Here is a 13765-nt window from a genome sequence, read left to right as displayed (position 1 = left end):
GCGCTGTTTCATTCCACCACCCTCAGCCAGGTTGCTAGGTAAGCTGTGCAGGGGAGTACAGTAAAACACTATCTACTCAAGCAGGTTGGAGCAAGTGAGAGCGACCTGGCATCGTACTATTCAAAAAAAGCTTCAGTTTAAATCCAGAATCAGGAGGTAAATTGGCATTATTTGACACACCTGTGATCAAAGTCATCTTTTTGATAGTAGGCCTATGTGTGTTTCAAGGAATTTTGTTTTCATGGCAACAGGAGTGATCGGGTCTGCTGTGCTTCAGTAAACTACGCTTTTCTTTGACTCTGTACAAAGGAGTATCTGTTGTTCACTCTGCTGCAGGTGGATAACTGCGCTCAGGTAATGTAATACGAAACTTAACCATGTGACCAATGGCGATCTGAAGAGTAGACAAAAAAACTGCTTTACATAAAACACCACCGGTAGAGCAGACAGTCGAGGATGTAGTCCAGTCTTTGGTCTATACAAGCTTTTTTTGGAAGCACGGTGTTTTTCTCGATATTTCACCTGTTGGACTAAACAATTTGTTACAGTTTATGACAAGGTGGGGCGGAAGCGAGGAATACACCTGCTCGATGTTTCCCGTTTTGATTCGATTACCTGAATGGATCAATGGTATGTGTCTAGAGCTTTTGCTCAATTAGTTTTACAACATATTTTCTTTGTTATTAGTTGCACATAACATACTAATGCTGCCAATGAGAAGGGGTTAAACATTTAGGCTGTATTAAGTTAAAATGCTATTTATAGCTTACTCTTTCCCTGTGGTCTGGTCAGGTTTAATGGTGATTCAACATCAGACTGAAGGTGACTCAGTAGTTGTATGGTGTTTATGAGTCAACAGTTAGATTGAAGGATACAAGTGTCAAAGTGAACTAAGAAATAGAATAAAAGGAACAAATATCGTTACTCCACTGACAATTATGTGCCTTCAGCTGTTCCAGATGCGATAAATCCACACAGTGAATGTTGGAACTAATGATGGACCCAAGCTGATGTCCCAGAGTCCCATGTCTGCCCTCACTTTGCCCTGCTGGTCACGGGTAGAGATGGCGGCGTGTCCGAATGTGCTGGCCAGGCCTGGAGTTGTGGTCAGGAGTGTTATACTGTTGCTCCTGAGCAGTAATCCTGTCAGGGGTGAGTCAGTGACCATCTCTCACCCTCAAAACTCCCACACAAACGAGCATCTTACCACACCTTAACACATGCACTCACACTCACCATTATAGCCTGCCATGATAAATAAAAACAAACGATAGCCTACATTCCAGAACAAAGTTAAAACATGCACAGTTTTGTCGGAGTATTATAAGTAATGCATTAAAAAAAACACTGCCATATTTGAATGAGCTTAGAGTATGTAGTTTTATCTTATCAATAATTACGCATGCAAAATAATTAAATTTCACAATGTGTTCGGCTCCCCGCTGTAACCCCTGCTGCTTGTAATCAAGTTAGCCTAGTTGTGACCTTGCAAAGTTTACTATTTGCCCTAGTGAATGATTGACTCGAAAAACTTCAAAGGAGGCTTTACGTTTCCAAACCAAATGTTCTTGAATGAAAATGATGTTAAATAGTTTTTCCCTAAACAAACAAACAAACAAACAAACGAAAGAGCTATTTGTGTGTATTTTACTCGTATTTCAAACTAGTATTTGGCTTGACTGAGCTGACTGCAAAACCACAGTACACTCGGCATTCCTGAGCTCCTCCTCCTCATTCACTCTACTTAGTAACTTTGTAGTTTCGAGATGTCACTGACTAATCACATGGCTGGTCATGGAGAAAATGGCTGGGAACAGCAATAGGCTGTCTGGATATCATATGCTGCACTGTGGGCATGAAACTACTTCTACTAACCCTGCATTAAAAATAAATGAAATTCATGTGACTAGATAACAGTTCAAAAGTAGGTCAATTTCTGCCTCCTGTTAGTAAGTTTGAACATGAGTTTTTAAAAAAAAAAAGGTTAGTCACACCTCACTTAAATCCATTTTGCACTTTATATCAACTACTTTTAAAGGATCCCTCTATACACCACCCTTTCTTCATGAATTGATAGTTTTTTCAGTGAATGCGTTTACACACTAAACTGTTGAAGCATGTTTTACATCTTGTATTAGATCTAAAAAATAAAAACAACAATTTGCAGTTTTACAGGCAGCTAATTCCTATCCTGGAGCCGGTTGCCTGAAAATTGTCTCGGCCAAAAAGTACATATCCCGAAAAAATTTAATTAATTATTTTAAGTCCACTAGACTAGATTACTAGGTGAAACCAGGTTACGGCTGAAGTTTAAAACATCTCCATACATATGCAGTAACCTTACTCAATAACACCAGTTAACATGCTTATGCATTTAAACAACTGTTGAAATGCATCGTAGATTATTGTGGGGGGGGGGGGGATTGTTTTAGTTAATAGGTTACCAGTTATCCAGCAGTGAGAAAGCCCATCTTCAGTTGTATGTACAATAAACAGGGAAGCATGTAGAACTTTTTGAAAGGTTTTGAAAAGAAAGGCTTAACATTTGACTGCAGTGTTTCTGACATTTCTTTTCTTTTCACAGGGAATTATACTATGCTTGCAAGCGAGACCCGTTCTAATGGCACCGATGTAAGTTAATAGAAATTATCTTGACCACTAAATGACTTTAACAAGAGTAACCAGTGTCACCAGATTTTCAAATGTTCTGTATTTTTCTATTAGAACGGACCCAACATTGCAGCCATCGTGGCCCCTACAGTCACACTGGCTGTTCTGGCCATAGTCTTGGCCATTCTTGGCTGGCTCCTCTGCGTGGTGAAAAAGAGGAGGCAGACTGAAGGGACGTATAGACCCAGTGCTGAGGAACAGTCTGGTGCACATGGTGTGGCAGCACCAGATGCTCTAAAGTTACCAAAGGAGGAAAGACTCATTTGAGATCTTAAGCTTTGTGTTTTTACAAAATCCTTTCAAGGATGACATTTTTTTGTGGTGTCTACCTTCAGCTGATCAATCAAAGAAACATCTTCCCAGGATAATTACATTACATTGCATTTAGCTGACGCTTTTATCCAAAGCGACTTACAATAAGTGCGTTCGACCAACAAGATATAAACTTGAAGAAAACAGAATCATATAAGTACATCAGGTTTCATAGAGCTAAAACATTTCAAGTGCTACTCAACTGGCTTGAGATAAGCCAGTCCTTTATTAGTATATAAGTGCTTTGTTAGTAATTCTATCGCTCGAAGTGGAGTCGAAAGAGATGAGTTTTCAGTCCGCGCCGGAAGATGTGCAAGCTATCTGCTGTCCTGATTTCAATGGGGAGCTCATTCCACCATTTTGGAGCCAGGATAGCATAAAGAGAGGACATTATTGCCAGGTTTGAGGCCTATTCACATGATGCATTTACTTACTGCTTTCATTTCAATGGGCATTGAATGGTTCCTGTGTGGCACTATGAAGAAATGCACTTGGATGTACAGTATGGATCTCACAGATTTAAAGAACAATTTAACATTTCAAGGAGGTCTTTGAACATTTATTTTGCACAAATTAAGACTTTCAATATTTTATCTCCACTAATCTTTTAGTTTAGAGATGTTTTTTCTTGTTAAAGTTGCCATTTACTATGTAGCTTTTTTTGATTTGATACAGGGAAAAGCAATATCTTTTTAGTCCTGATGAGTCCATTGCATTTTAAATCAAGACAAATCATTTTCAGACTAATAATAATAACAATGCAACATCTTATTACAGTTTAAAAATGTATATTATATTTTATATAGACAGCTGTACAATAAAAAGTTATGCTGAGAAACGATATTAAGCTAAATCAAGAAATTGTTTACACTACGTATTATAAGTATTCCCTCTGTAGTTAAATTTGATCAACCATGGATTTCATAATGCGTCATGATTAATCAGATGTTTTAAAATGTAACATGTTTATTTATGCCTTTTGTCAAATAAACGTTTATAAAGAATTACATATACTGTTCTGTAGTTAAATAGAACAATAATTTGAAAAGCATGGCATGTTGTGACTTACATTTACTTTCCTTGTCGGGGAGTTGCAGAACATACACTGAAGTGCTGTAAATTCTCGATTTATGCCAGATTAAGTGAACCAATAAAATACTCAGAGGCAGTAAAAGGCTTTTATTAACATTTTATTTACCCTCTAAACTCAAGGATTCACAGTTAAAATCACTTGGTTTTTAATTCTGCAAGGCAATGACAGGACAAATGTAAGGATGACAGTAATTCAGTGCAAAAACAACATACAAAAACATTTAAAGCATTACATGTACTAGTATTGGTACACATCAGTGTATAATACTAGAGCGATGGATTAGATGATGTTTTCAGAGTGTGAATGTAAATTCCTGATGGGAAGGGTTGTAAGGAACAGTTGAGGAAAAATTATGTTTAGAGGCCTGAATGGCAGATTTTTTAGGCGACTTCCTCATCTCCGTCTTCCTCAAACTCGCCCTCCTCAGTGGTGGCGTCCTGGTACTGCTGGTACTCGGACACCAGGTCGTTCATGTTGCTTTCTGCCTCTGTGAACTCCATCTCATCCATGCCCTCCCCGGTGTACCAGTGGAGGAAGGCCTTACGACGGAACATGGCAGTGAACTGCTCAGAGATGCGCTTGAAGAGCTCCTGAATGGCGGTGCTGTTGCCGATAAACGTGGCAGCCATTTTGAGGCCACGGGGCGGGATGTCACAGACGGCGGTCTTCACATTGTTGGGGATCCATTCAACGAAATAGCTGCTGTTCTTGTTCTGCACGTTCAACATCTGCTCGTCCACTTCCTTCATGGACATGCGTCCCCGGAACACGGCAGCCACGGTGAGGTAGCGTCCGTGGCGTGGGTCACAGGCAGCCATCATGTTCTTGGCATCGAACATCTGCTGTGTGAGCTCGGGCACGGACAGGGCGCGGTACTGCTGGCTGCCCCTGCTGGTGAGGGGGGCGAAGCCTGGCATGAAGAAGTGCAGACGGGGGAAGGGCACCATGTTGACGGCTAGTTTACGGAGGTCGGCATTGAGCTGGCCGGGGAAACGCAGGCATGTGGTCACCCCGCTCATAGTGGCAGACACCAAATGGTTAAGATCTCCATAGGTGGGGGTGGTGAGTTTGAGTGTACGGAAACAGATATCATAAAGAGCTTCATTGTCAATGCAGTAGGTCTCATCTGTGTTCTCGACCAGCTGGTGGACGGAGAGAGTGGCGTTGTAGGGCTCCACCACGGTGTCGGACACCTTGGGAGAAGGCACCACGCTGAAGGTGTTCATGATGCGGTCGGGGTACTCCTCGCGGATCTTGCTGATGAGCAGAGTGCCCATGCCAGAGCCAGTACCGCCACCCAGGGAGTGAGTGAGCTGGAAGCCCTGGAGGCAATCACAGCTCTCCGCCTCTTTCCTCACGACATCCAGGACGGAGTCCACCAGCTCGGCTCCCTCAGTGTAGTGGCCCTTGGCCCAGTTGTTTCCAGCCCCACTCTGACCTGTAGTGAATACAGTTCATTATTGGAGGAAACACACGTAAGCTATTCTTATGGAAGAAAAAATCTATTTTTTAATACCAGCTCAGTGTATATTCACTTATTCTTCACACAGCTTACCAAAGACGAAGTTATCGGGTCTGAAGATCTGCCCGAAGGGACCCGACCTGACTGAGTCCATTGTGCCAGGCTCCAGATCCACCAGGACGGCTCGTGGAACATATTTTCCACCTGAAATCAGGTTGACAAAGTCACTCCTCAATCTAACAAGCTTGTTAAGCATGCTGTGTTTAATGTAAAACTCAGACGTGTATGCAAATCATTTTGCATCTGGGGCTGGGTAGGTAAAGGAAGAAAATAGATTGTTGAATATGCTATGTGTGTTAAAGCTGAATATGTAACTTACCTGTGGCCTCATTGTAATAGACACTGATTCTGTCTAGCTGTAGATCGCTGTCTCCATGGTAGGCACCGGTGGGATCAATGCCATGCTCATCGCTGATCACCTCCCAGAACTAAGGAAAAAAGAGACGTAGGAGGAAAGGAGAGAGAGAATGATGTTAATATGGGCCAAGGGAAAAATAGTAATGTACAAACTGAATATAGCTAAAAGCTGAGTTCACTGAAATAGCACATACTGTAGCTACTTTATACGAAGCTATTTTTAAACATGCAAAGCTAAAATATCTGTTTAATTATCAGATTAAATGCAGGTCAAAAGAGCAGTCCATTAGTCTGAGATGCAGACTGTCTCAGGAGTAATCAGCAGATGGCAATAATCTGATAAGTAACAGTGTCTTCAATTATCTACAACCACACACACTCCAAACTACTAAACATAAAATAATTTAATGTTAAAACAACAAAATAACAGCACGGATTGCTGTAAAATAGATATTTTGTGGTTGGGATTGGCACCAAAAGAATTATAGGTAAATAGGTCATAAGGGGGGGTTGGGGGGGGAGGAGTCTGCTATGACGGGTGCACACTTTACATCTATCGTAAATCCTTAATGTAATTTATTTCAGAATTACACAAAAAAAGTAGAAAAGTAAAATATAAAGTTTGCATTTAATTATAAACATTCACTTTTTTCTTTTCTTTGGCATAATTAAACGGTTGCAAGAATCTTAAACCACCTTTAAACCCTGCAGAGAATATCAATGATCTAATCGTCTAACATTTACATTTTGTATTCATTGCACAACGAGTCAATCTAGGACACTGCATTTGATTTATTCTCGGAAATTCTCAGAGGATGGATTAGACGTCTCTGTCCTCTCGCCTGCACCAGTCTCATCAGATTGACGAAACAAACACAGAAAGTAAATCAAAAGATACCTTGGCACCGATCTGGTTTCCGCACTGACCGGCTTGCAAGTGCACAATTTCGCGCATTTTGAACAAATACGAGGATGGCCGAGTAGGAGATGGGAAATCTGAGCAGCAGAAATTCACAGGATGATGATGACTGCTGCTCTCGGTCGTCCGGGATTTGCTCGCAGCACCGCCTCTCTAAAGTCTACTGGGCTGAATCGGTGGCGCAACCTGACGTAATCGCCATGGTACCCAAAGAACGGAGAAGAGAGGGAGGGACCAAGAACCGTGGAAATGGCGGATAGGGCGCGAGGAGCTACATCAGCCATCGATAAGATTCTCATTATTCTCCAAAAATGACTTCACTCACACCCCCTCCCCAACACACACACACACACACACACACGCACACACACGCACGCGCGCGCGCACGCGCACACACATGCACACAAAACAAACACACACAGGGCGCTGTAAGGGGGTGAAAAGTTAGGACGATTCTAAGGGCCCGTGACTGACAGGGGCCCAAACTATTTTAGAACATTAAGAAACAAATGTTTAAGTAACTAATGTGATATCTTTTCATGGGGCCCAAAATCCCTGGCGGTGCCCCACACACAAGCACGGCCTATTGCAGCGAGGTCTTCAAGGTCTCCCATTTGCATTTTTAACAGTGTAGCCGATTGTAAGGCTCCATGATGTCATTACTTTGAAGCATGAAATCAATCAGCCTTGGCTCGAAAGAACAAAGATAGTAACATTTGTACTGGAGTTTGAGAACATCTTCTGAAGTATCAACTTTTGTATTATCCCACGTTCTTAGATGTTGTTTCTAAGTTAACTGACCAATTTGCTGCCCATAGGCAAGACTTTAGCTGGCGCCCCCCCCCCCCCCCCCCCCCTACGTTTTTTGGGAGTTTGATTTATTTTTAAATTAACACAAATACAATATTAAAACCTATAATTGCACATAAAAAACATTATTTCAAAAAAAATAACTATTTCACATAAACCTCTGGTTTGTACTGTAATTTACATTAATGACAGCAGAGGGAGCTGTCCTAATCAAGTGAAGAGAGGGCTGTAATCTACTTCCACATTAAAAATCTGTTTTCAATTTTGTGGTGCCCGTGTTTTTATGACTGAACACAAAAATGATTTAACTAAAATAATAGATTTTACAGAAACCACTGTTTCGTAGTTCTTTTAAGATAAGATAATAAGATGTACTTTGTTGATCCAAAATCGGGAAATTGTTTTGTTATGAAATTTAAATAAAACATTTTCTAACATTTTAAAATGTTTAAATGTTTTCTTTCCCCCAATTTTCGGCGCCCTCCATGGTTGATGCGCCCCTAGCATTCACCTATACTGCCAATGCCAAGGGCCGGCCCTGGCCAACACTGAATATGAACACTGAATTGTAAACCTTTGGACTAAAAGACAAATGCTATACTGCACGTTGTTTTTTTTCATACAGAATCAAGGACAACTCTAGAATTAAACATACGCCCCCAATTGCAGTCCCACTTTACAACTTACCTTAGAAAAAGTAGGCTTTCAGAAGACATGTTCACTGTTTTGATCAGTCTATTTTTAGCTATTTCAAATTCTGCCTGTTTTGGATTGCATTCTTTGCAGTCTTTCAGAATATAGAAAAGGATTACAATCCTCTGATCCTAAACAGTGAGCACCTGCAGCAAATATTCTGTTATTATTACAAGACCAACACCAATTATGTAACACACATGCTTAAGATGCATACAATGTACTATCAATGCCATAATTGAGTACCTATTACAGTATATTAACAAGAAGCAAGTGTTTTGTTTTTAGTTCATTAAAATCCTGTTTCTTTCGGAGCTGGTGTAGCCAGTCTGGGTCTTAAAGATAGAAACCACACTGTGTGAACGCATTTAGGAAACAATGCTTTTCATTAAGTTCCATGGTGTATAGGAAATGACTTATTTGTTTTGACCTTGCCATCCCATTTTCAAATGGTGAATTACCCAATGACTTATTTACTAGACTAAAAACATTTTTGCCACATTCCTGTTAATTTCCTGAATCATGACATTTCAAACATGCAACCCGTTTTAAGCTCACCCACAACTGGCCAATAGGGTTTAATTTCCTGTTTCCCAGCTTGGCTACATACTGGGTTGTTTCTCAGTGCTGCATGATTTGAGTTACTCCCACAAAAGTCATGCACAGGAAAACCAAGAGCCTTTGCTACTTCATGTCAAGAACAATAGATAGGCTGTCAGTGTGCTCTGAGGCTAGAGAGACAAGTTTAACGAGGCACGCTAAATTATTATGCTACTGCCAGAGGAACCATTATAAGTACATGAGGACTTAAACCGGAGGATTTGTGCTGTTTTGAACTGTGGATTAACTGCATTGTACGTGACAAGCTACTGATCATGTCTCTCCCAGAGGAGGATCTCACATGTCCAATCTGCTGTGACATCTTTACAGACCCTGTGTTGCTGCCATGTAGCCACAGCTTCTGCAGGAGCTGTGTGAAGCGCTGTTGGGAAAGAGGCGTACGTGACTGTCCAGTATGCAGGAAAAGAGCCTCTAAGGCCAGCCCTCACACCAATTTGGCTCTGAGAAACGTTTGTGAAGCCCTTTTGCAGGCCAGGAAGAATTCAATGTTGGTGGAAGAAACTTTGAATTGTATTCTGCACGGGGAGAAGTTAAAACTTTTCTGTTTGGTTGACAAACAACCCATCTGTGTGGTGTGTCAGTCTTCCAAACTGCACAAGGGTCACGACTGCTCGCCTATAGAAGAGGCAGTGCTGGACTGCAAGGTAAGGGGGAAAAAATCAATGTGTTTCCAGACTTCATCGTAAAAGCAACCTTTTAAACGGAGTCTGCTGTTTTTGTACACCTGATGTATTCAAGGTAACACCCAAGGGTAGAATGCAGCCGAGCAAGTCTGTCCTGATTGTGAAAAAACTCCAGGGCCAAGATATTCAAAGCACTCATAATTCTGATACATCCTTATATAAAATTAAATGATCTCTGCTGACTCTCACCTGCTTGTCTTTCAGGATGAACTTGCTTTATCACTCAAGAACTTACAAGATAAAATGGACGGCCTCCAAAGGATTCAGATGACCTCTGCAGACATGTTCAAGTTTATCAGGGTAAATGTGATGAGATGTCAGATGTGTGGTTTTGAATGAAAAATAATCTGGTCAAATAAACCAGAATTTTCCTAATCTTCCTCAGAATCAAGCACAAGAAACCCAGACATTGACCGAGAGCCAGTTCAAGCAACTGCATCAAATCCTCTACGAGGAAGAGTCAGCCAGAATAGCTGCTGTTAAAAAAGAAGAAGAAGAAAAGATTGCAGGATTGAAGGATAAGATTAAAGAACTGTCAGCAGAAGTGCTATCGCTCGCAGAGACCATCTCAATCATACAGGAGCAGCTGGAAGAAGAAGATATGATCTTGTTGAAGGTCTGTACAGTCAGGTATAAATCAACCTTTTAATATTGTTTCCCAAAACCTCCCACCTTGACTGTGATTCTTTCTGTTTTCCAGAATTTCAAGGCCACCCAGGACAGGTAGGTCAGCACAGTTATGGGTTTACACTCTTTGAGTTGACAATGCCATATTCTCAGCCCAAAATATTTGTTTCTATCACAGAGAAAGAAGCATCCCTCTTGGTTCAGACAACTTTTCGGGGTTACTAATTGATGTGACAAAGCATCTCTGCAACCTCAAATATAAAGTATGGGAGAAAATGCTGGACAAAATTGACTATAGTGAGTATATCATAGCTATAAGGCTTCAAGGCCTAGAGAGTAAAATTGTACAACCCAGACCGTGTTTCCTCATCAATCTTTCTGCTAATATCCTGTCTTTTAGCCCCTGTTATTTTGGACCCAAACACAGCACACCCCTGCCTCATCCTGTCAGACGACCTCACTTCCCTCCACTACTCAAAGCAGCACACTGGTTGCCCTGACAACCCAGAGCGCTTCCACATGAGCGCAGAAGTGGTTGGCATGGACGCACTGGGCTCAGGAAGCCACCACTGGATCGTGGAAACAGGAAGTAATCAGGACTGGCTCCTGGGCGTGGCCTCTTTGTCTGTACCTAGAAACTCTGAGGTCTGCGCTCGGCCTGAAAACGGCTTCTGGACTTTGTGTTTACGGGACGGAGAGTTCAGGGCAATGACCTCTCCCCCGACCCCTCTGACACTTACAAGAGTGCCAAAACAGGTCAAAATGCAACTGGATTACAACAAAGGGACAATGTCTTTCTTTGACCCTGCGGATGACACACTCATGTATGCATTCACACACACGTTCACAGAAACCTTGCTTCCATATTTCTATACACAAAACAGTCATCCATTGAGAATAATGCCAGAAAAAGTAGTCATCACAATGTTGCGCCAATAAGCGGATGAAGGGCAGGGATATTTGTATTTAGGGATTTACTGGCTGAAATGTTAATGTTCTTTAGAAACATGTTCTGTTTTATTTGTTGTAATTATAATTAGGTTACATTCAAACAGCAACCAATATATCATAGCTTTAACAAAAAAAAGTAAATAATATTAGTGGCTGTCGTCACTCATTTATATAGGCCTGAAACTTGACAACTTTCACTCTAGATTTTGCAACTTTGGGAGTGGATGCTATAGCAACTGCCATTGGAAAAGTGGTCAAAATTGGCTTAGGTTATTCTCTGGTAGGTCAAGCAGCCAATATGGCTCTTCCAATCACAATTTAAATGCTGTATAAATGAAAGCTCGAACCTTTAAAACAAGCTGGTTTGGTCCTGCCTCTAAACGAGGTGCAGCACCACCGGCAATTTCTGGCAGAGAGTGTGAGCATGTGAGGTCCGGGGATCAGGGATGCTAGTACTGACGTGTGTACACATGTCTCAACGACTTACAAAGTTAGGCTTTCAAAAGAGAAAAGTAAGGAGAGAAAGACAAGAGAGAGGGACTAAAGGGCGACAGTGTGTCACCCAGTTTTTCAAAAGAAAAGGTGGGTGTGGTCCATGAGTGGTGGAAATGTGTCTGTTAGCTAAGTGTAGTCCATTGTAAATAATAATTGTTATGTTTTTTTTTTACTAAGCTGACATTAAGTACTGTTAATATCTATACAGGTTTTTAATTTCAATCCTCTTTTAGCTGACATTTAATAAATGCAGGTACATTTTTGGCAGCTATTCATACTAAATCAGTTGTCCCTCCCCCTGATGCCAGGACCAACAGATCCATCTCTAGGCTCAGCAGCCCTATCCTCCCATAAGGCTGAACCTGAACCAGCTTTTCTCCCAACTGAAGGAGGTGAGCAGTATTGTGTTGAATGCCATGCCACTTAACATATCTGAAGGGAGACTGGAATACAATATATATGTATATCTATCAAAACAAAAAGCTAACATCTAATTTCAATTATACATTTCAAACACAGTATTTCCCCACATATTTAAGTTATATTTATTTGGATTTATGCATTCATGTTGAGAATGTTCCATTCAAAAATGTTATTATTAAAAAGGCATTTATACCATAAAAGATGACTATTGAGATCTATTGTCAGGAATGTTAGTCTTATATCAAATAGTGAATTCTACTGCAGCAGAATGTTGCACGTCTGCACAGTGTTATATTTTCACATTTTAGTGTCAGTAAATATTGTGCAGTTAGTATAGGAATACAAGATAGATGCAAGCCTGTGCAGGTAGAGTTATTTAAAGCATAAATGAGTCGGTTGGGTTCTGGAGGTGTGGTTACAGCAATTGTGCTTGGTTGGCGTGGCCTGTGCCTGGTGGTGGGGCCCAATGTGATATATTTTCATGTGGCCAAAAATCCCTGGCGTGTATGGCCAGAGGGCAGGACCTATAAACACATTTACTACCCAATAGCATTGTGAGGCTGAACAAAAGGACCTTTTGACTATGTAAATGTAGTCTTTTAAAAAAACAAAACATTTACTGACTTTTTTAGGAGAGCTTAAAGTAATGTTGTAAAATCACAACCGGGTGCCTTATAGGGTTAAGGGCTATCGTTTATTGTTATTTACTTTAAGGTGTTTATTCTTAACCAATCATTTAATTAAAAAACTCTCATTTAAATGATGTGTGTCTCTGTATTCCTGATGATACACTGAGAGAATGAGCTCATAGGGCTGCTGATCACCATAAGCTAAACAGTCTGTATATTGCATTACATTTGCATAATGTAAGCTTCGTTGATACTTTACCTGCGGGAATACGAAAAAAATAGTTAGATGAATATTACTTGATCTATTCCACCACTTAATCCCAAATAATGTAGAGGTGTGTTGTAGGTGCCTTAAATAACCCTTTCTTTTCTAGTGAGATGTATTTTTATGTTCATATAGTGATTTCAATGCCACCCCAAAATGCTCACTGGTTCCATCCTGGCCACCCCACTGAAAATGTCCTGGCTCCACCACTGACAAGCTGTTGAGTTAAGTTTGGTAACCATTCATGTATAGTTCCTAAACAAAATAAAAAAGAATAAATATGAAGTTTGAGTCCATCCATAAGTGGGTTATGGTTTGTAGCATGCAATTTCCTTTTGTTTAATCATTTTGAATGGCCTTATGTCTGATTGTATAATACTGCTGCACATGTTTTCTATGATTGTTCTATTGGTAATTCTTTTTATTTTATGTTGGTTTTGAATGAAGGATAAGTGTCTAACCCTCGCATTAATCACATTCTTCACCCAAGGAAGGATTAGACTTTAAAGTTGAGTTTATTGGTCACTTTTACACATGATGGCGCCAAAACCAAAGTAATAAAGGTTTTCATTGTGTAGACTGTATCACACACATAAATCTTGTGCTGTTTTTGAAAATCTATCTTAAATATGATTAGTTTATGAAAACATTATATTAAAATGTTGATTTGCCAATTGTTGACTCATTATTTACAA

General features: G+C 40.5%; 3 protein-coding genes across 4 annotated transcripts; 2 read left to right on the top strand and 1 right to left on the bottom strand.

Moving 5' to 3' along the window:
* Positions 1–43: 43 nt before the first annotated feature.
* Positions 44–4411, top strand: crb3a (crumbs homolog 3a). 2 transcript variants are annotated; one of them, XM_079645421.1, is made up of 5 exons: positions 44–354; positions 549–630; positions 951–1152; positions 2585–2631; positions 2725–4411. In XM_079645421.1, the coding sequence occupies exons 3-5, from the start codon at positions 1011–1013 to the stop codon at positions 2935–2937; spliced, it is 402 nt and encodes a 133-aa protein (XP_079501547.1). In that variant the 5' UTR covers positions 44–354; positions 549–630; positions 951–1010; the 3' UTR covers positions 2938–4411. The 2 variants fall into 2 exon arrangements, with proteins under 2 accessions (XP_079501547.1, XP_079501548.1); XM_079645422.1 differs by having other exon boundaries at positions 44–630.
* Positions 4147–7152, bottom strand: tubb4bl (tubulin, beta 4B class IVb-like). The gene is made up of 4 exons (XM_079645420.1): positions 6853–7152; positions 5917–6025; positions 5631–5741; positions 4147–5513 (listed from the first exon to the last, which is right to left on the bottom strand). Exons 1-4 carry the CDS (start codon positions 6907–6909, stop codon positions 4456–4458), a joined length of 1335 nt encoding a protein of 444 aa, XP_079501546.1. The 5' UTR covers positions 6910–7152; the 3' UTR covers positions 4147–4455.
* A 1791-nt stretch (positions 7153–8943) lies between these two features.
* Positions 8944–13744, top strand: LOC307014006 (zinc-binding protein A33). Its single transcript, XM_079641665.1, has 6 exons — positions 8944–9641; positions 9885–9980; positions 10066–10296; positions 10381–10403; positions 10486–10604; positions 10708–13744. Exons 1-6 carry the CDS (start codon positions 9252–9254, stop codon positions 11244–11246), a joined length of 1398 nt encoding a protein of 465 aa, XP_079497791.1. The 5' UTR covers positions 8944–9251; the 3' UTR covers positions 11247–13744.
* Positions 13745–13765: the final 21 nt, after the last annotated feature.

Source organism: Notothenia rossii (assembly GCF_949606895.1).
Source record: "Notothenia rossii genome assembly, chromosome: 8".
NCBI lineage: Eukaryota > Metazoa > Chordata > Actinopteri > Perciformes > Nototheniidae > Notothenia > Notothenia rossii.
This window is presented reverse-complemented; position numbering and strand designations above follow the sequence as displayed.

Bases quoted from the DNA above. Each gene is read 5' to 3' on its own strand.
- crb3a (XM_079645421.1), top strand. From the start codon at position 1,011: ATGTCCCAGAGTCCCATGTCTGCCCTCACTTTGCCCTGCTGGTCACGG. The intron at 1,153-2,584 runs GTGAGTCAGTGA...TTCTTTTCACAG, and splicing joins GAGCAGTAATCCTGTCAGGG to GGAATTATACTATGCTTGCA. The intron at 2,632-2,724 runs GTAAGTTAATAG...TTTTTCTATTAG, and splicing joins CCCGTTCTAATGGCACCGAT to AACGGACCCAACATTGCAGC.
- tubb4bl (XM_079645420.1), bottom strand. From the start codon at position 6,909: ATGCGCGAAATTGTGCACTTGCAAGCCGGTCAGTGCGGAAACCAGATC. The intron at 6,026-6,852 runs GTATCTTTTGAT...TTTTTTCCTTAG, and splicing joins GAAACCAGATCGGTGCCAAG to TTCTGGGAGGTGATCAGCGA. The intron at 5,742-5,916 runs GTAAGTTACATA...ACCTGATTTCAG, and splicing joins CTATTACAATGAGGCCACAG to GTGGAAAATATGTTCCACGA.
- LOC307014006 (XM_079641665.1), top strand. From the start codon at position 9,252: ATGTCTCTCCCAGAGGAGGATCTCACATGTCCAATCTGCTGTGACATC. The intron at 10,404-10,485 runs GTAGGTCAGCAC...TTTCTATCACAG, and splicing joins TTCAAGGCCACCCAGGACAG to AGAAAGAAGCATCCCTCTTG. The intron at 10,605-10,707 runs GTGAGTATATCA...CCTGTCTTTTAG, and splicing joins GCTGGACAAAATTGACTATA to CCCCTGTTATTTTGGACCCA.